The sequence below is a fragment of the Panicum virgatum genome, chromosome 7K, assembly GCF_016808335.1.
Source record: "Panicum virgatum strain AP13 chromosome 7K, P.virgatum_v5, whole genome shotgun sequence".
NCBI lineage: Eukaryota > Viridiplantae > Streptophyta > Magnoliopsida > Poales > Poaceae > Panicum > Panicum virgatum.
Genome location: NC_053142.1, coordinates 38,662,633 through 38,686,066, shown reverse-complemented (window position 1 = coordinate 38,686,066; position 23,434 = coordinate 38,662,633). Strand labels below are relative to the sequence as shown.

The 23,434-nt window shown below is 50.5% G+C and overlaps 1 protein-coding gene and 1 pseudogene across 1 annotated transcript; both read left to right on the top strand.

The window, feature by feature from the left end:
- The first annotated feature begins 2,058 nt into the window (after window positions 1–2,058).
- On the top strand, window positions 2,059–3,196 carry LOC120640227 (annotated as a pseudogene).
- Window positions 3,197–5,219: 2,023 nt separating this feature from the next.
- Window positions 5,220–13,536, top strand: LOC120642600 (probable leucine-rich repeat receptor-like protein kinase At5g63930). The gene is given in 4 exon segments (XM_039919194.1): window positions 5,220–5,504; window positions 7,271–10,266; window positions 10,786–11,132; window positions 11,730–13,536. Coding segments are annotated over 3 exon segments (4,857 nt in total). The 5' UTR covers window positions 5,220–5,504; window positions 7,271–7,355; the 3' UTR covers window positions 13,329–13,536.
- The last annotated feature ends 9,898 nt before the right edge of the window (window positions 13,537–23,434 follow it).

The window sequence follows — 23,434 nt, the reverse complement described above, 5'->3', positions numbered from 1 at the left end:
TCTCTCTGCAACCACAAACTGAATTATACCGTTTCTTCATATTACTGTAGCGTATTTTTTTCTGAATGGATGGTGTCCATCTTGTTGTCAGTAAATGAGCTGCTGTTTTCTCACAAGTGCACGGACAACATAGTGATGGCCGTTCCTTTAAAAAAAAAAAGTGATGGCGGCGCCAATGTTATTTTTCTGTACCCTCTAATCCATGAGTACAAAGCTAAAACCACCACTTTATTATTTTTAATAAAGTACATTTTAGTAAAGTTACATACTTAATTATTTGGATAACAAACGCATTCGCATTTCAAGAATCTATAGTCATGCAAAACTGCTGGCAAATGGGATCACACTTGTGGGCTGGGCGCCACACCAGCTGGATCATATTCATCATCAAACGAGTGATCGTGAGTGGTCGGCTTTCCCTGAAACCATGTGCTGCGTGTGTCCGTACACGCACCTTTTTTTGCTACGGAGTCTTTGCTACCAATAGCGACTCCGTTTGCGCTTCACCGTCGCTGTTCAGCACAAGCCCATCATCGTTGCCCTCCTGCTCTGTTTCCCACCGCAGCCCGGCCGCTCGGTCGCCGCCGTCCCCGCCGCCCCCTCTCCTTTCCACGTCGTCGAGAGCAACGCGCCGACCCGTCCCCTTCTCCCTCCCTCCCGCCCACCCTCTCGTTTTCCTTTCTTTTTCCCTGCGCCTCTCGCTCTCATGTTCTCGCGAGAAGGGAGGCGAGGCGAACGGAGCAGCTAGCTGAAGCTGACCGGCCGCATGACCGCATCCAGTGCTCATCTCGCCGAGGCGTTCTCGGTTTCCCACCTCCTTGCTGCGAAAATCGGATGGCGAAACCCTAAACCCTCGTGTGTGATCTGAATTTAGGATCGGATAAGCATCGGCGGCGTGTATGAGATCCGCAAAGTTCGTCGTCGCCAAAGACCAGACCATTGCTTTCGCAGTTGGGACTTGGGAGCGGCCTTCCTGCCCAACCGAAGGAGACGGCAGATGATTGCAGAGCCACGGCCTGATTCCTCGCCGCTGCATTTTCTGTGTGGAAGGGAATAAGAATATTTCTCTGCAGAATACGTGGAGTTTCAGGATTGGGATCTAGTAGTGAGGAATGCTGCCAAGGATGCTGACACGCCCTCTTAATCCTGGGAAATGAAAATGCTAGCTGGTGGTCATGGTTTGGATAAAAGTAAGCAACGTCGGGTCCGGGTGTGCTAGCCAATGCTAAATAATGCAGATTTTTTTTTGAAAGGAAAAATAATGCAGATTAAACTTTAAAATGTTGAGGTTGGGCAGCACTAGCTTTGAACTATGCGGCAACCGATCGATATTCAATTCGTTGAAGTCAAATTTGAGTGTGACTCCCGTTGATCAAGAAAACAAAGAGATATACTTTTTCATTTTTGTGCGGTCTTCAAAGTCAGATTTGACCACCGTTTTCTCACAAATATTATATCATTATTTACGCTGAAATCAATAAAGTATAGAAGCATTTTTAAAATATGAATCTAACTGCATTGCTTTATAGCATACTACATGAGATGTATTTAAAATTTCGGCTTGCCATTGATCGAATATACAGAGATTCATTTTCCAACAAACAAAATACAACCTGTACATCTTTGATGAGTATATTTCCTCATGAAACAACAACACAAGTTAGTAGTCCACAAAATGTTTATGTACGCGGATGCATGCTCACATTTTGAAACACGACACATGTTCCATCTTATGAGTGGCCAGCATGTCTAAGACTGACTCCAACAATGCAATGCAAAATGAGAGAGGCATTCCTGGATTTGCCTCGCGTACAGAAATTGCATCGCCATCGCAAAAACACCGATCTCCAGCAGCACAGGCAAAAAAAATCTGCCTCTCCGTCCCTCACTCTCCTCCGGTCCTCCCTCCCCCTGCGCCGGACCTCCTCTGCTCCCTCCCCTGGAGCTCACCGCCGCCCCCTCCTCCCCATCCCGCACGCGGCCTGCGCCCCATCCCGCTGTGGGCGGATCCCGCCACCGCGGCCTGCTCCCCATCCCACCACGGGGCCGGTGCGGGCGGATCCCGCCGCCCCCTGCTCCCGCCATGGCGTCGCCCTCCCCGCGCCGCTCCACCGGTGGGGACCCGTCGTCGCCGTCGTCGCCGCTCCATCCCTCGCCGGCCTCCCCGTCGTCCTCCGGCGGCCCGCTCGGGCGGCTCACGGGCCTCCGCGGCGCGGCGCGGTTCATCCGCCGCACGGGGAGCCGGCGCCTGATGCGGGAGCCCTCCGTGGCGGTGCGGGAGACGTCCACCGAGCACCTCGAGGAGCGCTAGACCGACTTGGGCCTACTCCAAGCCCGTCGTCGTGCTCTGGAACCTCGCCTTCGTCGCCGTCGCCGCGGCCATCCTCGCCGCCTCGCTAGCCGAGCGGCCCGTCGTGCCGCTCCGCGTCTGGCTCGCGGGCTACGTGCTCCGCCTCCACCTCCGCAGACTGCTCCTGCTCCTCCACCACGCTCCTGGCGCGGCGGCTCGCCCAGAGCCTGGCGCGCTGGTGGCGCCGCCGGCGAGGAGGCTGCGGCGGCGTCGAGGGCGGCTGCTGCTGCGCCTGCGCGGCGGGTGAGGAGGGGTAGGAGGCCGAGGCGGCGGCGCAGGGCTCGGCCTCCGCCTCCGCCACCAGGAGGCTCCGCAGTCGCAGGGCTCGACCTTCGCCGCCGCCTCCTCCCCATCCCGCCGGGGGCCGGTGCGGGGACGCGGGCGGGGAGCTCCAGGAGGCGGTCGCGCGGCAAGGCGGCGGCCACCTCCCCCTCCATCGTGCGAAGGCCATGGCGCGCCGGCCACCTCCGCGCCCTCCCTCTCTCCTCCTCCTGTGGACTCCGAGCTGTGGCGCCGGCCATGGCGGGGACGGTGGACTCCGAGCTGTGGCGCGTTGGCGAGGTAGTTGGACTCCGAGGGCCCTGCAGATGCGTTTGAGGAGAGAGGCGATGCAATTTTGCATCCCCTCTCTCCTCGAAGGCAATCTGCCTTCCATGGATGTGTCGTCTGTTGGAAGTATTTCCTCACGTGCACAGTGACTCCCGGAGAGGCAAAAATGCTACTGCCTTCTCTGTTGAAGTCAGTCCTAGGACACTAGTATCGCCTATCATCCAGAAAAAAAGTCCTGAATGCGACTTGAACAACCCTGCAGTAAACTGCAACGAAGTATACAATGCTGAAATGTGATGCCGTTGCACTGTCACGACAGTTAGAAAAAGCGGCGGCCGCCGCAGCCCGCAGGCCCCGTCCGTCCACCGTCCATGTGTCGTGGTCGTGGACGGGCTCCCTCCGCCTGGCGAGCGAAGCGATCCCGCCGCCCACCCGTACCCCTCCGCATCGGTCCAGGGAAAAGGGGGGACGAGTAAACTAGAAGGCACCCGCACCCGTGTGTGACGGTGCGAGTAGCGGCACGATCCGCGACGCCCTTGGGTGCTGGGTGCTGGGTGCTGGGTGCTTCCCCAGAGAGAGTTGTCCGCGGGCCGCGGCATCGCACGCATTTCTCTGCGGGATCCATTTCACCATGTGTCCTTTCTTTACCGTTCGTTCGGCCGCGTATCCCGAGGCACGTACGACCCGCCGGCCTCACTCACCCTCACGGGTCACCACCCCCGCCGGCCGCCGCGTCCGCGGTCCGCAGCTCGCCGCCGCGCCCCAAATTTTTCGTTCACCAGGCCTCTCCTCGCCTTCACACCTTGCTGCCTGCTGCTCCGCCGGTGCGGCGGTGCCCCCGCCGAGCCCCTGATCCATCGTGTCACTGCGTACGTACGAGGTGTCTAGAAAACGACGTAGACGGAGTAAAACTACACGTAAGTCTCTGTACTCTCTCCTTTGAAATTTGGACGCCTTGTGCGCTACTCTAGTACTACTAGGTAGGAGTACTGGGAGGCTAGCTACTAGCCGGATGCAGTCAAACTCCGCTCCGTTCCCGTTCCGAACCGGCGCCCCCGCCCGCTTTTCCCAACGGAACAACCCGCTCCGGTCACGTACCGCGCCATGCCATGCCACCCCCGGTCTACCTACTAGGCTATACAGAAGGCTGCTAGCAGCACGCAATAGCTGATCTCACTCCCAAGCCATGATGACACGCGCACCGCAAGTCCGCAATCAACCAGTCCAACCAACTCCCGTCCAAAACCCCGACCGCAGGGACACACGCATCCGATCGAACGCAATCAGGCGGCTCTGGAACCTTCGTCCTCGTCCGCTACTACACTCCACAGGCTGCAGTGCTCATGCACGCTGCCTGCCAAATTGCCCCCAACCAGAAATCAGTGCACCGCTGCTAGTGTATTTTTTTTTAAAAAAATACTAGTACTGCTAGTACGTATTAAATACAGGGAAAATAACTGGAGAAAAGAAAATAAAGACCGGAAAGGAGTCGGGACCAGGGATTTTTGACCGTTGGCGCCCGGTTCCGGCTAACCGGTCCGGTTTGACCGGTTACCGGTAAAAATCGGTCAAACTCAAATTTGAATTCAAAACCCGCAGTTATATCGGTTTCGAACGGCTAACCGTCCGGTTAGACCGGTTTACCGGTCCGGTTTGACCAGTAACCTGTCGGTTTAAGTTAAATTCAAATTTTTTTAGTTTAAATTCAAATACCCGCAAAGTATACTAAATGAATGTTTGTATAATATGTTTTAGCCTAAATGAACCCTCCAACCCTCTTTTGTACTACTTTTACATTGTATTTGTATACTTTTGTATGCACATTTTTTTGTTTAACTTCAAATGCTCGCAAAGTATACTAAATGAACGAATATTTGAAAAAATTTGACACCATTAGATTCGTCGCAATTTGAAGTATTTTTAAGATTTTTTTGAGATTTTTCCATTTTTTGGAATTCAAATTTAAAATTTGAATTTGGCCCGGTTTGAAACCGTCCGGAACCGGAACCGGTCCGGGCTGGTTAGACCGGTAACCGCGGTAACCGGACCGGTTCCGGCCGGTTTTTTTAACCCTGACTCGGGACACGAGAGGGAGGGGGCGCATGCCAAGGGAGCCAACTGGAAAAATACTAGTCATGGCATGGATGGAACTCAAAAGTGCCGGGTGGGGCCGGGCGGATTAGGACGAAAAGCAAAGGCAGCGAAAGCATGGAGAGAGGAGAGGGAGAAGGAAAAGGAGGGCCAGATCGAGGGGGGAGAGGGACCGCCCGCGATTGCTACGGCCGCCATCGCGGGCGGGCGGGCGGGCGAGCGGGCGAGCTTGAAAGCGTGCATGCCTGCCATTTCCCAGCTTCCAATTCTTTTCTCTTCTATAGTCTTCTTCTTCCTCCCACCCCCACGTCCACCACTACCTCCTCCAGTCCTCTCCTCTCCCTCTCCACGGCGGCGCGCGTCGGACTGCACGTCCGCCCATTCCGTTCCCCTCCCGCCCGGTGGATGCGCCCGGGCTGGCCGCGGGCCCGTCCGAGCCTGCGGCGGCACCACCACAACCACCACCAGCGGCGGCGGCGGAGTGCGGCCACCCCGGCATCCGCGGCGGCAGCGGGTGAGTTGAGCTCCTGGCGCGGTCGCGGTCCGCATTACTAGTGTGTTCCCCCAGCTGGTGCTCTGCGCTGTTGCCCTTGCCGCCTTGTCGGGCGGGCGGTGCTGCTCTCCCACTGTGCGGAGCTCGCTCGGGGGCGAGCGCGGAAAAAGCTCGCGCGCCTTTCGCAGATCTGCTTCGGGGAGGTGCGCGGCGGTGTGCTCCTGGGTCCCCCCGACGGAAGCGGGCCGGGGTATCCCGTGATTTGAGGGAGTTCAGCTCTTTTGTTTTTTTTTTTGGGAAAATTGGTTGAGTACCATCAAAAGAATCTAAATTCGGAAAAATACCATTGAAAGTTTATGTTTGAGAATATAGCAATCTAGCGCCTGCCGGTGCCGCACGCCGCACGCCGCAGTAGAGCTAGAGCCTAGCCGCACTGAGCGCAGCAACAGCTGGTTTGCCGGCAGCACAGCCCCGCCCCGGAACCCGCGCGGGCTCAGGTCAGCGCGTCGTCTTTGCCTCTTAACCCGTAGTAGTAGCTCTTCCCCAGGTTGGCTCCGCCGTTGGCACAGCTGCAGCCCGCGCACCAGCTCGCCCGTCTGCGCCGCGGTTAGCGCCCCGTTGCTGCCGAACGACACCAACTACACGGACCTCTTGGGCTGCGAGTCGAGCCAACCCATGCAGCCGGTGGCCCCGCCGCCAACGGTCGCCTGCTGTGTTACCGGGCTGATCGGTTCACCGGCGGGCGCCACAGCTCGGGCTGGCCGAGCATGGCCGCGGCGCTGGGCTCGATGGCGTCAAACGTGTTCACCAGTATGACCGCCGCGTCGCGGTACCGCTCGCCGTGGTGCACCATCCACAGTACGCCTCGCCGACGCAGTCATAGAGCGGGTGCAGGATGTCGGTGCCAGGCACTTTAACGCAGTCGGGGAGCCACGGGCTCTGGCAGGACGCGAAATTTACGGAGAGGAGTGATGGTGGCGCCGGCAGGAAGCTTGCCGAGAGAGACGATAGCCGGGAGGGATGCGGCGCCGACGGGCCCGAGCCCGCGGCCTCCACCGCACTGGCCATGCCTGCTGGAGGTTAGGGATGACAAGTGGGGCCCTGGTGTCATAGGGATAGGAAGGTGGCAGCTGAGGTCTGTTAACGTGGAGTTGACTGGAATGGTAGAAAGCAACAACGCAGCCATCTTTCGATGCTAATTTTCTAAAGCTGAATCTTTCCATGGTAATTTTCTAAAATCTGAATCTTTTAATGGTATGAATCTAATTTTCCTTTTTTGTTTTTTTTGTTTCCCTTTCTTTCTTCTCCTGGTCTCGGTCCCTCCCCTCCTCGGCGCTCCTCGCTCTGCTTTTGGATTCCACCCTGTGCCTGCCTCTGCGTGCGTGCTTCTTCTTTCTGGGGACCCGGTGCGATTCGCGTGCGCCGCTCCTGTTTGGCGGTCGGTGAGGAGTTGAGAGCGGCGTTGCCATTTCTTCTGCTCGAGAAATCGGGCCAAAGTTGGTGCGAGCGCTTCGTCGCGGCGTGAGCTTCTCGATTCCTAGGAGGCGATTACTGGTTCGCTACCGATTTTTCTTTTATTGTTTGGTTTTCTGTCTTCACTTGATTTGGTTGCTTGCTCGTGTCATTTTGTCTGAGGAATGGCAATGCAAAGCTAGTAGTTCCTTTGTTCTGTTCTGTAGTAGATTACTGCCCCGCTGGAGCCTTGAAAATTCAGAAACAATCATCTCGCGCCGTCTTCTTACAGCTCCTTGCGTCCGTCTTCTTACAGCTCCTTGCGTCCTGTGCAGGAAGCCATCCAGCAGCCACGGCGATGTGGGAGCGCAGAAGGTCGTAGCAAGTTGGTTTCCTTGATTCGTGAATCTTCGATCAAGGATGGAGCGCCGGGCTTTGCTCCTCGGGGTGGCCCTGGCCTTTCTGCTGGCCTCCCGCTCCCAGGGCTTGAACCATGAAGGATGGCTTCTCCTGGCGCTGAAGAGCCAGATGGTCGACACCCTCCACCACCTGGATAGCTGGGACGCGAGGGATCCGACACCATGCGCGTGGAGGGGCGTCAACTGCTCGTCGGCGCCAACTCCAGCGGTGGTGTCTCTAGACCTCAACAACATGAACCTGTCGGGCACCGTCGCGCCTAGCATTGGCGGCCTGGCTGAGCTGGCGCGGCTCGATCTATCCTTCAATGGATTCTATGGTCCCATCCCTGCACAGATTGGGAATTTGTCGAATCTGGAGGTGCTTAACTTGTTCAACAACAACTTCAATGGTATAATTCCCCCTGAGGTCGGGAAGCTAGCTAAGCTGGTCACGCTTAATCTGTGCAACAACAAGCTCCATGGTCCGATACCTGATGAGATTGGTAACATGGCATCACTTCAGGACTTGGTAGGTTACAGTAATAATCTCACTGGTTCACTGCCTCATTCACTCGGCAAGTTGAAGAACCTGAAAAATATTCGGTTAGGTCAGAATCTTATATCAGGCAACATTCCTGTTGAGATAGGTGAATGCCTGAACATAACTGTATTTGGTCTTGCACAGAACAATTTGGAGGGTCCTTTACCTAAAGAGATTGGTAGGTTGAGATTGATGACTGACTTAATCCTATGGGGGAACAAGCTTTCGGGTGTTATTCCGCCTGAGATAGGAAACTGTACAAGTCTTGGCACAATTGCCCTCTATGACAATAATCTAGTTGGTCCCATACCTGCAACAATTGGGATCATCACGAATCTTCAGAAGCTATACCTTTACAGGAACTCATTAAATGGTACAATTCCATCTGACATTGGGAATCTTTCTCTTGCACAAGAGATTGACTTTTCAGAGAATTTCTTAATTGGAGGGATACCGAAAGAGTTGGGCAACATACCAGGCTTGTATTTGCTCTACCTCTTCCAGAACCAGCTTACAGGCTCTATTCCTACAGAGTTGTGTGGGCTGAGAAACTTGAGTAAACTTGATCTATCAATCAATTCACTCACTGGTCCGATTCCAGCTGGATTTCAGTACATGAGAAATCTAATCCAATTGCAACTTTTCAACAATAAGCTCACAGGCAACATACCTCCAAGGTTTGGCATTTATAGCCGACTTTGGGTGGTGGATTTCTCAAACAACAGTATTACCGGGCAGATACCGAAAGATCTTTGCAGGCAGTCAAACCTTATTTTGTTGAATTTGGGGTCTAACATGCTTACAGGGAACATTCCCCATGGAATCACAAACTGTAAACCATTGGTGCAGCTTCGTCTTGGCAACAACAGTCTGACAGGAAGCTTCCCTACTGATCTCTGCAATCTGGTAAATTTGACAACAGTTGAGCTGGGTCGAAACAAATTTAGTGGCCCGATTCCTCCTCAGATAGGCAATTGCAAGTCTCTGCAAAGGCTAGACCTTACAAATAATTATTTCACGTCAGAGTTGCCTCGAGAAATTGGTAATTTGTCAAAACTCGTTGTCTTCAATATCTCATCTAACAGACTAGGTGGAAACATACCACTGGAAATTTTCAATTGTACAGTGTTGCAACGACTTGATCTCAGCCAGAATAGCTTTGAAGGTTCGTTGCCAAATGAAGTTGGTAGACTGCCACAACTGGAGCTGCTATCTTTTGCTGATAATAAGCTAACTGGCCAGATACCACCCATTCTTGGTAAACTATCACATTTGACAGCACTGCAGATTGGTGGCAACCAGTTATCTGGTGAAATCCCAAAGGAGTTGGGCTTGCTGTCAAGCTTGCAGATTGCCTTGAATTTGAGCTACAACAACCTCTCTGGCAACATTCCATCAGAGCTTGGTAACCTTGCACTGTTGGAAAGTTTGTTTCTTAATAACAACAAGCTGACTGGTGAAATCCCATCTACATTTGCCAATCTGTCCAGTTTGCTTGAGCTCAATGTCTCCTACAATTATCTCGCTGGTGCCCTCCCGCCAATACCACTTTTTGATAATATGGCTGTGTCCTGTTTTGTTGGAAATAAAGGACTATGTGGTGGACAACTTGGTAGATGTGGATCCCAGTCATCATCTAGTTCCCAGTCATCCAATTCAGTCAGTCGCTCTTTGGGCAAGATCATAGCAATTGTTGCGGCTGTCATTGGAGGGATTTCACTTATTCTTATTGCAATAATTGTGTACCATATGAGAAAACCAATGGAGACAGTAGCACCCTTGCAAGACAAGCAACTTTTTTCAGCTGGTTCGAACATGCATGTTTCTCCTAAGGATGCGTATACATTTCAGGAATTGGTCACTGCTACAAATAACTTTGATGAGAGTTGTGTTATTGGAAGGGGAGCTTGTGGTACGGTGTACAGAGCCATCCTGAAGGCTGGACAGACAATTGCAGTAAAGAAGCTTGCTTCTAACAGGGAAGGGAGCAACACGGACAACAGCTTTCGTGCAGAGATTCTGACTCTTGGAAAGATAAGGCATCGTAACATTGTGAAGCTGTACGGTTTTATATACCACCAAGGTTCCAACCTTCTACTCTATGAGTACATGTCAAGAGGCAGTCTTGGTGAGCTACTTCATGGGCAATCATCATCTTCACTTGATTGGGAGACACGCTTCATGATAGCTCTTGGAGCGGCTGAAGGGCTTTCGTACTTGCATCACGATTGCAAGCCTCGCATCATCCACCGTGATATCAAATCCAATAACATTTTACTTGATGAGAACTTCGAAGCCCATGTTGGTGATTTTGGGTTGGCAAAGGTGATCGACATGCCATACTCCAAGTCAATGTCTGCAATTGCAGGTTCATACGGCTATATAGCCCCAGGTGAGTCTCAGGTTTACTTGACATCTCATTATTGGACTTGAGTGGACTTCTGTTGCATGCCCACTGCTGATTTATCTTTTATTATGCTCTTTACTCTAAGCTTTTAGTGAAACAAAGGTTACTGTATGTAGGTGTATCTATATGCATAATTTACTCAGGACCAATGTCAAAAGTTTATGCTATAGTCTGTTTACAAATGGAATTGTTCTTTATTGGAGATGGAGTTACTTTGCAACTTATTATGTTGGTTTTCGCATCAAAATGGGTTAAGAAGAAAGTTTAAGCTTAGGCTGTCATTTAGATTTTATATTAATGTTAATAAAACAAATTATTCCTCAAACCTTAGTAAGATGTGACTGTGATTGTGCTAGAGGTTTCCATGTTTTGGTGATCTCCAATGTTTATCTCAAGAGTCAAGACCTGATATCCTGAAATGCTAGCTGAATGCCTTATCTCTGTATTCATATGTATGCTGATGTTTACTATGAAGTACTAACATAGTCCTCTTCTTTTGACCAGAATATGCTTATACCATGAAGGTTACTGAAAAATGTGACATATATAGCTATGGAGTCGTGCTGCTGGAGCTGCTAACTGGGCGTGCACCCGTGCAACCCTTGGAACAGGGAGGTGATCTGGTAACATGGGTGAAAAACTACATCAGGGACAATTCTTTGGGTCCAGGGATACTTGATAAAAATTTGGATTTAGAAGACCAAAGCGTCGTCGATCATATGATCGAGGTCTTGAAAATTGCCTTGTTATGTACTAGCTTGTCTCCATACGAGAGACCACCGATGCGGCATGTTGTAGTTATGCTAAGCGAGTCTAAAGATAGGACCAGGGTGAGCTCTGCCTCCTCACCTGCCTCTGATGATTCTTCAAAGAAGGATAACTCATGATGTATTTATAATATGGTCAATTAGTCAAAGCCAATACCCTTTTTTTCTGCCTTTTCTAGTTTCTAGTTGCTGATGGTAGGGTTCTGGGAGTCTGCATTCATTCTTTGTGTCAGTAATTTTCTAGTGACAAATAATAGTGGTTCATAGTTTCACACAGTTCCAGTGAAAATAATAATAGCAGTTCATAGTTTCATACGGTGCCACGTGTTGTATGGAGTTTCTCGCAAAGTTGTCCATGAGTTCAGACTAACGTGAACATTGGATGAAGAGCTCTTGCTCTGGAGATGTTCATTGTTCAGCTAATTCTGTGCCTCGGACATTCCAGCTGTTATCTGCATACGTCCCAGTGTTGTGTCTGCAATTTTATAGAAGCTATACTGGTGTCTGGTGACAAGCCAAGCAGTCAGCGTTGTCTGTGATCTGCTCCAATAAAAACTCTGGTGCAATGTCAATTCATATGCAGTCTCTGATTGTTAAATTGTCAATTGGCGTCTATTTTTAGCCTCTTCTCGTTGCTGTTGAGTCGACCCTCTTGGCGGCCATTGCCATTGGACGCCATAGAAAAAGTTGGCAATGGACGGTGACTTTCCAACAGATTGGCGCGTCAGCCTTTCGTCACAGCTTCAGAGCACAAGCGGCGGCATCAGTCGGCAGTCGCCGGCGGCTCAGCTGAGTGCTCGAGACCTCGAGTCCACTCCACCCACCCACGCAGCCAACTGATCAGCGCCTCCATCCATCGCCATGGCGGCGGAGGAGAAGGTAAGCCCACACGTCATCCTCTTCCCTTTCCTGGCGCACGGCCACGTCCCCGCCTTCCTCCGCCTGGCCGGCCTCCGCGCGCGCCGTCCGGGGCTCGATGTCACTCTCGTCTCCACCCGGGGCGTCCTCAGCTCCCTCTCCCTCCCGCCGGCGTCCCCTCCCCTGCGCCTCCACGCGCTCCCCTTCTCGCCCGCCGACCACGGCCTGCCCCCGGGCGCCGAGTCCCTCGCCGACATCCAGGTTCACCAGTTCATCATCTTCTTCCAGGCCTCCGAGTCGCTCCGCCCCGCGTTCGAGGAGTTCCTCACGGGCCTCGGTTCCCGTCCCCCGGTCTGCATCGTCTCCGACGCCTTCTTCGGGTGGACGGCCGACGTCGCGCGCGCGCGGGGCGCGCCCCACGCCGTGTTCCTCCCGGGCGGCGCGTTCGGCAACGCCGTGTTCTTCTCAGCGTGGGAGCACCTCCCGCACGCCCGCACGGTCGCCGACGAGTTCCCGCTGCAGGACTTCCCGGGCGTCGTGCTCCACCGCACGCAGATCCCGAGGTACATGCTCCCGGCGACGGGGGCGGACCCCGGGACGGCCTTCTTCCGGCGCGCCATCGCCTTCTGCCTCCAGACCGACACGGTCCTCGTCAACACCGTCCGGGAACTGGAACCCTCCGACCTCGACATGCTCCGAAGAAGCCTCGGCGTCCAGCCGTGGCCGATCGGGCCGGTCCTCGCGGCGCCGGCCCTGTCGGACTCGCGGGGCGACGCCAGCATCATCCGGTGGCTGGACGCGCACCCGCCGCGCTCGGTGCTGTACATATCCTTCGGGTCGCAGAACAGCATCAACGCGGATCAGATGAGGGAGCTCGCGCTGGGGCTGGAGGCAAGCGGCCGCCGCTTCCTCTGGGCGCTCCGGCCGCCGCTGGGGTCCGACGCGAAGGGCGCGTTCGATCCCGAGTGGCTCCCGGCCGGCTTCGAAGAGCGAGCGGCGCGGGCGAGCGCGGGGCTGGTGGTGCGCGGGTGGGCGCCGCAGGCGCGGGTCCTGGCGCACCCGTCGACGGGCGCGTTCCTGACCCACTGCGGGTGGAACTCCGTCCTCGAGAGCCTCTCCCGCGGCGTGCCGCTGCTGGGGTGGCCGCTGGGCGCCGAGCAGTTCTTCAACGCGAAGCTCGTGGCCGAGTGGGGCGTCTGCGTGGAGGTGGCGAGGGGCAACTTGGAGAGCTCGGCGGTGGAGAAGGAGAAGGTGGCGGAGGCCGTGCGGACGGTGATGGGTGAGAATGCGACGGGCGAGGAGATGAGGAGGAAGGCGGCGGCGATCGCGCGCGCCATGGCGGCCGCGTGGGAGGCGCCGGGCGGGTCGGCGGCGGAGAGCTTGGAAGGGTTCCTGAGGTGCGTCGAGGCGTCCGTGCGCTGAGATGCCCCGCTTTGAGATTGGTGCGCGCGTGGAAAGCCGTGGGCAATTGTTGCGTCGGGTTTGGAATTTGGATGGACGCGTAGTCTGAAGGCACCTGACGAGGCCTGCGAGAAATTCAGAAGGACATCAGCAGGTTACCATCCAAAACAAATGTGTAATCTCTGATTTCTAATTTTTCAAAAAAGGTCTCTGATTTCTCGACTGCAAATAGGATTGCTTTCGGTTGAACAGTGCATGCAATGATGCAGCCGACACTGGTAATCAGGCTCGGGCACTCGTTCGTGAATGCCAGTCCATTTCGAAGGGGTTTCAGACCCAACAAGCGACGTGAGAACTGGTGAATATATTCAGCAAACTCTCCATCTCCAAGCAGGGAAAGGAGGCAAACCTGGATGCATTTCACTGTCCATCCGATCTAGCTTTTCATAGGCCAAAGAGATGCTGCACTCAACTTTTCATAGGCTAAAGAGAACCCCTGTCCACAAACAAAGCCCGCGTGGAGATTTCACTGAAAATGCGCAGAACGAACAGTCAGGCACACGAAGACTAGCTGCGGTTGATTCTTCAGGGTCACGCCCTTTGCCTCTGTCAGTCGGACCGAGACACTGCGAGATTCACCACTCACCTCACTGTCCGACCTCAGCTTTCCACGGACACGATGGAACCCGAAGAACTCGTTCCTAGTTTCCTATGGATGAAAAACATTCCAAGATCGAGGTCCGAGCGAGTGGCACACGATGCGCCGCGCGTCAGGCCGATCGTAGGTTGCCCGCTGGCGTCCACTCGCGAGGATGCTGGTCCAATCCCAAAGTGGCTTCAGACTTTCAGTCCCAGCATATGATGCCGGATATCTTCACCGGATCCCGCCTAACCTAACCAATCTCTCCCAGGACATGGAGGAACACCTCTGGATCTCGATGCAGTCGACCGAGCCAAACGTAGGCTGCAGCTAGCTCCCTTTCCTAGTAGAGTTCGAAAGAACCGAGATCCCCTTGCTCACTCAAGCGCAAGATTTGCCGAAATCGTGCAGAACAACATCGTTGCAGCTGACGCTTCAGGGTTACGCCTTCCGGACAACGACATTGCCAGGCACACCAATCGAATTTCTCCAACGATCATTTTTTCCCGGAACACGCAGGAGAGCTGCGAATCTCCCCAGGGATCACGCAAAATTGCGGAGACGAGACGAAATTATACCTAGTAGTTTCCTACAAAAAGCAGCTCGCGATCATGGAGATTCGAGTGGTGCATGATGCGCCTAGACCACGGCTGATGCTGGCTACCTTAGCCTTTGGTGATATAGGTGGCGCGCACAGCCGAAAGCGGGGCTGAGGTTCCTTCGGAATTCCGATTCGGCCGAGTGGAAAGCCGTGCGGGGGATGGTTGGTGAGGCGGAGAGCACTGGCTCCGTGTGCCATCTATCCATGCTAGTGCAGCAAATGGAACGAAGGCCTTGAGTGTTCATAATAATGGCTCTCAAAAAATGAAAAACTAATAATCCTTCTGCATTACAGACGGCTAACCAAGGGGAAAGAGAACGCAAAGTCATTGAACTACCTCCTTGGTGTCAGATTGTAGAGTGTTGTTCATCCCAGCACAGCAGTGGTGCATGAGCGTTCAGGTACACCAACTCGGTGACTTAGAAAGTTCGGTTCAGTGATGCTGATGCAGCTACGCAGTACGGAAGCGAACTACTTCATGGGGGCGAGATAGAAAGAATTGGTCTTTTGAGTTTGCGAGTGAATGATTAAATCGGGTGCCAGTTGTTCGGACACGATTAGCACACACACAGGAGAGGAGTATATTCTAACTGAAAGAAGACCAGGGGCAACCACCTCTTCCTATCCGGACCGGACTCCTTTTCTGTGCAGCCATCGAGCAATTAACTAGTACCACAATTTGTCTGGTACTAACCGCACGATCCTCTTTTCGTATCCCACCTTATCATATTGTTTCACTGCTTTTGCCATTCGTCTTTTCTATTTTGAATGAATGAATGAGCGACCAGCAGCTCGGCTCTTCGTCTTTTCTATTTCCAGTAAAGCTGCAGATGGCATCGTTTTGGACATGGTAGAAATCTACCGAGGCCTGAATACACTGAATACTTTTCTTTCAAAAAAAAAGGAATACACTGAATACTAGTGCCTGTATACATGCGATTGTGTCTCGGAGCGGAACTGGTGAGATGGGATTATTAGCGGGAGAAAGGGATCTCACCGGTCGTAGGGGACTTCTCTGTCGACGGTGTGGCATGTAGCAACGTTTCTGAAGATTCTGAACACTGAAAGGCACCCCGAGAGCGGCAACTATTCGGACGGCAGGGGGCCATCCCGCAGAACGCGACCGCCGTAGACCGACGACGACGCCGACGCCGATGGAGAAGGAGAACAGACCAAAAGCGGGCGCCGCGCCGCGCGCCCCCCGGCTATCGACGCCGTGGCGGGCGGTTGAGACGATGCGTGCGTGCGTGCGTTCGCGTCTGTACAGCTGGTTCGAGCTGGAGACCCGTACACGTACGCTGCTGGCTGAACCCGTCCAAGGACCAAGGGTGGCGTGCTGCCGGCGGCCCCCGTCGTCTCGTCTGTGTACGTACACATGGGGTTCTGACGTACGCGCGTACGCACCGGCGGCGCCGCACGGCACGGCGCGCGACCCGTAAAAGTTTCGCGTCGATGCAATTCGAGCGCTGAGGCGTAGTAGAAGGCGTGTGTTGGTGCGTTTGGTAGGCGCCGGGGCGTTTTAACCGGATCACGCTTATTTGGTGCCGGGGCAGCATCAGATTTTCGGTCATGTTTGTTGCAACTTATCCTGACTTTGAAAGCTCGATTTCGAGAAATTCAAAAACTAGATGTATCTCAGTGCATAATCGAAGTAATCAGCTGGATTATCGATTCTAAAAGTGATCTTACTTTTGGATTTTCTAAAATCGAGACTTCAAAATCAGCTAGAAGCTGAAACGAACGGACCTTTCCCCTGTCACCGTTTCAAAGATTAGTTCACTAAAACCTTCATTCTTATTTATTTATCTTTATTGTTGTTTCCATCGCCAGTTTGTTTGTTTTTTTTTTTGATAACATCGCCAGGTTGTTGTTGAAATGGACTTTCCGCTACAAGCACCGCTGTTTTGTTTATCCCGTGAGACGCCTGGAAGCTCATCAGTCATCACCGCGTTTGAACTTTGCAGTCCACTTTTTGTTTCAGAATTGACTGGCTTTCTACCACGTTGCTTTTAAATTCGGGGGTACTACTGTCTAGTATCTTCCTAGCTATGCAACTTTTTTTTTTTTTGCGAAACTAGCTATGCAACTCGCTCGGTCGTCTGGGTTGAGGTCAAGCAAGCTCTCAAGCCACGCATTAGCCACCAATAAATAAGGTGGACCAAATGATACTGTGGCACTCTTGTTAGAAATCTAGGCAATTTCATAATTAATTTATTCCATAAATATGACGCAAGCAAGAAATACATGAATATGATATCATATATGTGCTTATCAAACAAATTCATCATTAAAGACATCATGAATATGAAACTAGTGCTAACCAGCAATGCATGACATGTAGAATCTCTCAAATAAAGCATGTCAATCACAGTGTTTACGCTAATCACAAAGATTGCAATTTTGAGAATAAGATCAGCATACCCAGCGGCAGTGCCGGAAGCACCCGAAAGCGACATGGTGCTTTGTTGATGTAGTCGTCCCGCTCGATGCCGTGCAGATATGTTGCAGTGTCGATCGTCCGCTCGATGTCGTGCCGCCAGGAACAGGAACGAAAGCCGTCAACGTCGGGAACAGGAACGGAAGCGAGTAGTCGTGCCGCCGTCGACACTCCCCAAAAACGTGATTGCCGTCCTCACCCGAGCAGGTGAACTAAGCGGACGGAGACGTTCCGGAGGCCTACTCTTCCATCTCGTGTGCGCGCAAGAGACGGAACGGGAAGAACTCAAAGTGCTGCTGGATTGTGGTGATTGCCAGAGAGAATTTTAACTGAAGGAACCCTCTTCGATTTATATCAAAGAAGGGAGGAAAGCGAGGAGTTGTGCTGCTGGAGGCGGAAGGCCATGGGCCTCTAGTTGTGCAATGGAGTGCCGGTAGAGTAAGGGAGAAGACAAGAAACTCCCATCATCAAACCTTTGATTGCCACTAATTTTGGTAACTCCCAACTCAAGGTGAGCAAATGGCAAAAATAAAGCCACGTCCGTCCACCATCCACCAGCCACGCCACGGCTCAATTTCTCAAATTAACCGGCCATTTAATGTGCAATATTGTCACGGCTCAAAATAACCAGCCATTTAATGACCATAGAGTTTTATTGATTTATTAAATATTAATGGGCCAAGCCCATTATATCTAACAATCCCCACCAAACTCTAGGGTACAACGCAATAAAGTTCTCACAACCACAATTCTTTTATATACCAGTATTTCGATGGAGACTGTTAAGTTGAACATCCATCTAGAATAATAGCTACACTCAGCCACAACTGATCAATGGACAAAGCCTTGAATTGACAGTTTTGTGTGAGATGAGTTTCGGTAAAATCCTTAACTGATACTAGGCTGCAAAGAGCATTCCCTCTGTTTGAAGCTTATAAGTCATACTTCCTGGCCTTTTTCATGAGTATCTAGAGATTACCCACATCTAATAGATTGTGACTAGCAATCGAACTCATATAGGTGTGTTCCTTTTAGAATGCCCTGTAGGACAACATCCCTGCTTTTTCAAGCCACTCGGATCACATTAAGAATTTAATCAACCTCCCTAGCAGTATTGGAGAGACGGTGCATCTCAATTGAGCTAGACTTTATTCTAAGGAGTCTCTCCCTCAGCCATCCACTAGCTTGTTTCGCCATCCTAATTCACGGGATCTCCGATCACAAAGGACATGTTACCACTATGGAATGGCTTCAAGTGGGTCTCAAGCCCAACTCCCTCGATGCACCTTCTATCATATTGCGTGATAGATCCTTAGTAAACTGATCTGCCAGATTATTAGATGTATGGACATAGTCCAATGATATTACTCCGGAGTTTCTCAATTTTCTGACAGTCTTCAGGCGCCTTTTCACATGACTTGTAGATTTCATATTGTCCTTAGAACTGTTAACCTTTGTTATCACGGTTTGGTTGTCACAGTTTATGGATATAGCCGGTATAGGTTTCTCGACAACCGGCAAATCCATAAGGAGCTCACATAGCCACTCGGCTTCAGCGCCAGCAGTATCCAATGCCGTCAGTTCTGCTTCCATTGTAGACTTCGTTAAGATAGTCTGCTTATAAGACTTCCAGGAAACAGCGCCACCTCCAAGCAGGAACACATATCCGCTTGTGGCATACAGCTCATCAGCATCAGAAATCCAATTAGCATCACAATAGCCTTCTAGTACCCTTGGATACCCGGTAAAGTGAATGTCATAACTCATTGTGCCTTTTAGATAGCGTAGTACTCTCTCAAGAGCACCCCAGTGAATATCTCCCGGATTTGACACAAACCGGCTTAGCTTGCTCACAGCAAACGAGATATCAGGCCTGGTCGCACTAGCCAAATACATGAGAGAACCAATTATTTGTGAATATCTCAGTTGGTCTCTTGCAATTTTTCGATTTTTCCTCAAAATCACGCTTGGGTCATAAGGAGTTGGAGCTGGTGAACAGTCATCGTACCCAAAATAATTTAACACATTTTCCACATAGTGGGACTGCACAAGAGTAACCCCACCATTTCCTTCTTCTCTCAAAAGCTTAATGTTGAGAATAACATCAGCCTCACCCAAGTCTTTCATCTCAAAATTGTTAGACAAAAAATTCTTCACTTCTTTGATCACATCGACATTATTCTCGAATATCAAAATGTCATCCACATATAAGCACAAAATGACACAATTGCCTCCACGGAACCGATAGTATACACATTTATCAGCTTCATTCACCACAAAGCCGGCTGATGTTAAAGTTTTATCAAATTTCTCATGCCATTGCTTTGGTGCTTGCTTTAGGTCGTATAAGGATTTTAGTAGCTTACACACCTTACCCTCTTGACCTTTTGCCACAAATCCATCAGGCTGATCCATATAGATCTCTTCCTCAAGCTCTCCGTTCAAGAAAGCTGTCTTAACATCCATCTGATGAATGAGAAGACCGTGTGAGGCAGCCAAGGATATTAGCACACGTATGGTGGTCAGTCGGGCAACTGGTGAATAAGTGTCAAAATAGTCCTCTCCTTCCTTTTGTGTATAGCCTTTAGCAACTAGCATTGCCTTGTACTTCTCAACAGTACCATCAGGCCTCATTTTCTTTTTGAACACCCATTTACACCACACAGGTTTACATCCATAAGGACGATCAACCACTTCCCAGGTCCCATTAGACAATAGAATCCATCTCACTTTGCACTGTTTCCTTCCATAAGTCAGCATCAATAGATGAATATGCCTCGACAATGGTTGTGGGAGTGTTTTCCGCGAGGTATATAATAAAATCCTCACCAAAGGATTTTGCAATCCTTTGTCTCTTGCTTTCTCGAGTGACTGTATTATTGTCCTCCTCAGGAGTTTCCACATGAGTTTCAAAATCATCATTATTTATCAGTTCATGGACATCCTCAGAAGAAATAGAATTATGACTAGAAATGCTAGGTGTATTTTTCATGGGAAATTCATCTTCAAAAAATGTTGCATCTCTCGATTCCATGATAGTACCCTCATATATATATCCGGTATTTTGGAATTTATTATCAAGAATCTATAACCCACGCTGTGTATAGCATAACCAAGAAAAACACAGTCAACGGTTTTGGGTCCAAGCTTTCGCTTCTTGTTAATTGGCACATGCACCTTTGCCAAACAACCCCATGTTCGCAGATTGGAGAGATTTAATCTATTTTTCTCCCATTCCTCGAATGGTGTAATTTCTTTGTTCTTTGTGGACACCCTATTCAGGACATGACACGCTGTCAAAATCGCCTCACCCCACCATTCCTTAGATAGTCCCGCAGTTTCTAACATGGCGTTAACCAAATCAGTTAGAGTAAAGTTCTTCCTCTCAGCAATCCCATTGGATTGAGGTGAGTATGGTGGTGTCCTCTCATGAATAATTCCATGCTCCGCGCAAAACTCAGAAAACTCATTTGAGAAATATTCTCCACCGCGATCAGAACGTACCCGTTTAATTTTCTTTTCAAGCTGGTTTTCTATCTCAGCCTTGTAGATTTTAAAATAATGCAACGCTTCATCCTTTGTTTTTAACAGATACACATAGGAAAATCTAGTGCAATCATCTATAAGCGTCATGAAATATTTCTTGCCACCTTTGGTCAATATTCCATTCATCTCACAAATATCTGAATGAATTAATTCAAGCGGTGCCAACTCTCTTGCCGCAGCAGCCTTGTGAGGCTTGCGAGGTTGTTTTGCTTCAACAGACACATGTCACTTTGAATTTTTGACCTCATCAAATTTAGGAATTAAATTCAAACTAGCTAAGCGAGACATGCAACCAACATTAACATGACATAACCTCGAATGCCAAATATTAGTCTCAACATTACTAACCACATTGTTCACAGATTTAAAGCAAGTATCAACCAAAGACAAGCGGAACAAGCCTCCGCTCTCATAGCCTTTTCCAACAAAAGTTCCATATTTAGAAACAACACATCTATTGGATTCAAATACTAGCTTATAACCTTCACGACAGAGTAAGGAGCCACTAATCAAGTTCTTCTTTATTGAGGGGACATGATGCACGTTCTTGAGCTGCACGGTCTTTCCCGAAGTAAGTTTCAGATCGACCGTACCAACACCATGAACAGCTGCACGCGCTCCATTCCCCATCAGCAAGGAGGCAGCCCGCCCGGTCTGGTAAAAAGAAAACAAGGAAAAATCAACACACACATGAATATTTGCACCGGTATCAACCCACCAATCAGGTGAATAACAATCTGAAAATGCAAAAGGTAAAAATTTACCATACCCAGAAGTTGCAGCTTCAGTCTCAACGGTGTTGACTGATTTCTGTGCAGGAGGCTTCCATTTAGCCTCAGGACACTCTCTTGCAAAGTGCCCAGTCTTGCCACAGGTGAAACAGTTCATCTTTTCCTTAGTCATCTTTTTTCCCTTCTTGAAAGAAGTGGAGGGCTTCTGCTTAAGCTCTTGCTGAAATTTCTTTTTATGTGGTTTGGGACGATTCTTTTGCACCACATGTGCGCTAGAACTCCCCTCAATAATCTTCTTGCCTTTGACATCTTTTGCTCTAGCCTTGTCCTCAACATCAAGAGTCCCAACAAGCTCAGCAGTGCTAAATTCTTGTCTCTTATGTTTCAGAGAAGTTGCAAAGTCAGTCCAAGATTGTGGTAGCTTTGCAATTATGCAACCCGCCACAAACTTGTCGGGGAGCGCACACCCAAACAGCTCAAGTTCCTTCACCAGTGCCTGTATTTCATGAGCCTGTTCGACTACCGGACGATTCTCAACCATCCGATAGTCATGGAACTTCTCCATGACGTACATTTCAGAACCAGCATCAGAAATGCCGTAACGGGCCTCAAGAGCATCCCAAATAGCCTTACCAGTCGGAAGCTGAATATATGCATCAATGAGAGAATCTCCAATGACGCTCAGCAAGCCACCCCTACAATTGGTGTCATCATGATCGAACTGACGTTGCTCGTCAACGGTTCGAATAGTGGCAGGTATCTCATTCACCACATAAAAGAAACACATAGAGGACAACCACAGAATAGTTTTCTGGCGCCATCTCTTATAGTGAGTGCCCTCAAACGGCGGTGGTTTCAACATACTCGCAAAGCCAACAGAGGAAAATTGCCTATAATCACGTTTTTGGATTGTTAGAAATCTAGGCAATTTCATGTTTAATTTATTCCATAAATATGACGCAAGCAAGAAATACATGAATATGATATCATATATGTGCTTATCAAACAAATTCATCATTAAAGACATCATGAATATGAAACTAGTGCTAACCAGCAATGCATGACATGTAGAATCTCTCAAATAAAGCATGTCAATCACAGTGTTTACGCTAATCACAAAGATTGCAATTTTGAGAATAAGATCAGCATACCCAGCGGCAGTGACGAAAGCACCCGAAAGCGACATGGTGCTTTGTTGATGTAGTCGTCCCGCTCGATGCGGTGCAGATATGTTGCAGTGCCGATCGTCCGCTCGATGTCGTGCCGCCAGGAACAGGAACAAAAGCCGTCAACGTCGGGAACAGGAACGAACGCGAGTAGTCGTGCCGCCGTCGACACTCCCCAAAAACGTGATTGCCGTCCTCACCCGAGTAGACGGAACGGGAAGAACTCAAAGTGCTGCTAGATTGTGGTGATTGCCAGAGAGAATTTTAACTGAAGGAACCCTCTTCGATTTATATCAAAGAAGGGAGGAAAGCGAGGAGTCGTGCTGCTGGAGGCGGAAGGCCATGGGCCTCTAGTCGTGCAATGGAGTGCCGGTAGAGTAAGGGAGAAGACAAGAAACTCCCATCATCAAACCTTTAATTGCCACTAATTTTGGTAACTCCCAACTCAAAGTGAGCAAATGGCAAAAATAAAGCCATGTCCGTCCACCATCCACCAGCCACGCCACGGCTCAATTTCCCAAATTAACCGGCCATTTAATGTGCAATATTGTCATGGCTCAAAATAACCAGCCATTTAATGACCATAGAGTTTTATTGATTTATTAGATATTAATGGGCCAAGCCCATTATATCTAACAACTCTTACTCATTGAAAGACCACTGACTCCAAATGAACACCATTTCTTCTTCTTTTTTTTCTACCTCAGCTCTCCGACAGTGTCACGCTACTCCTGCCCTTCGGAAACACGAAGCCACGCACTCGTCCAGGTTCTGGTCCTGGTAAACCAGGTCAGAAAATTAAAAAAAAAAATCCCGAACGCCCAATGCCCAAAAAAGACCTGTGGACAACGAACGGCCGAGTCCGCGGCCCAGCCCAAGAAAGCCCGAACCCACGCCGTCCCGCCTGCGCCACCCACGCCGTCTCCGCCGCTGCTGCGCCGCTCCACCACACCCACCTGAGAAACGCCGCCCCCATAAAACTCTCGCCTCCCACGGCACGAAACTT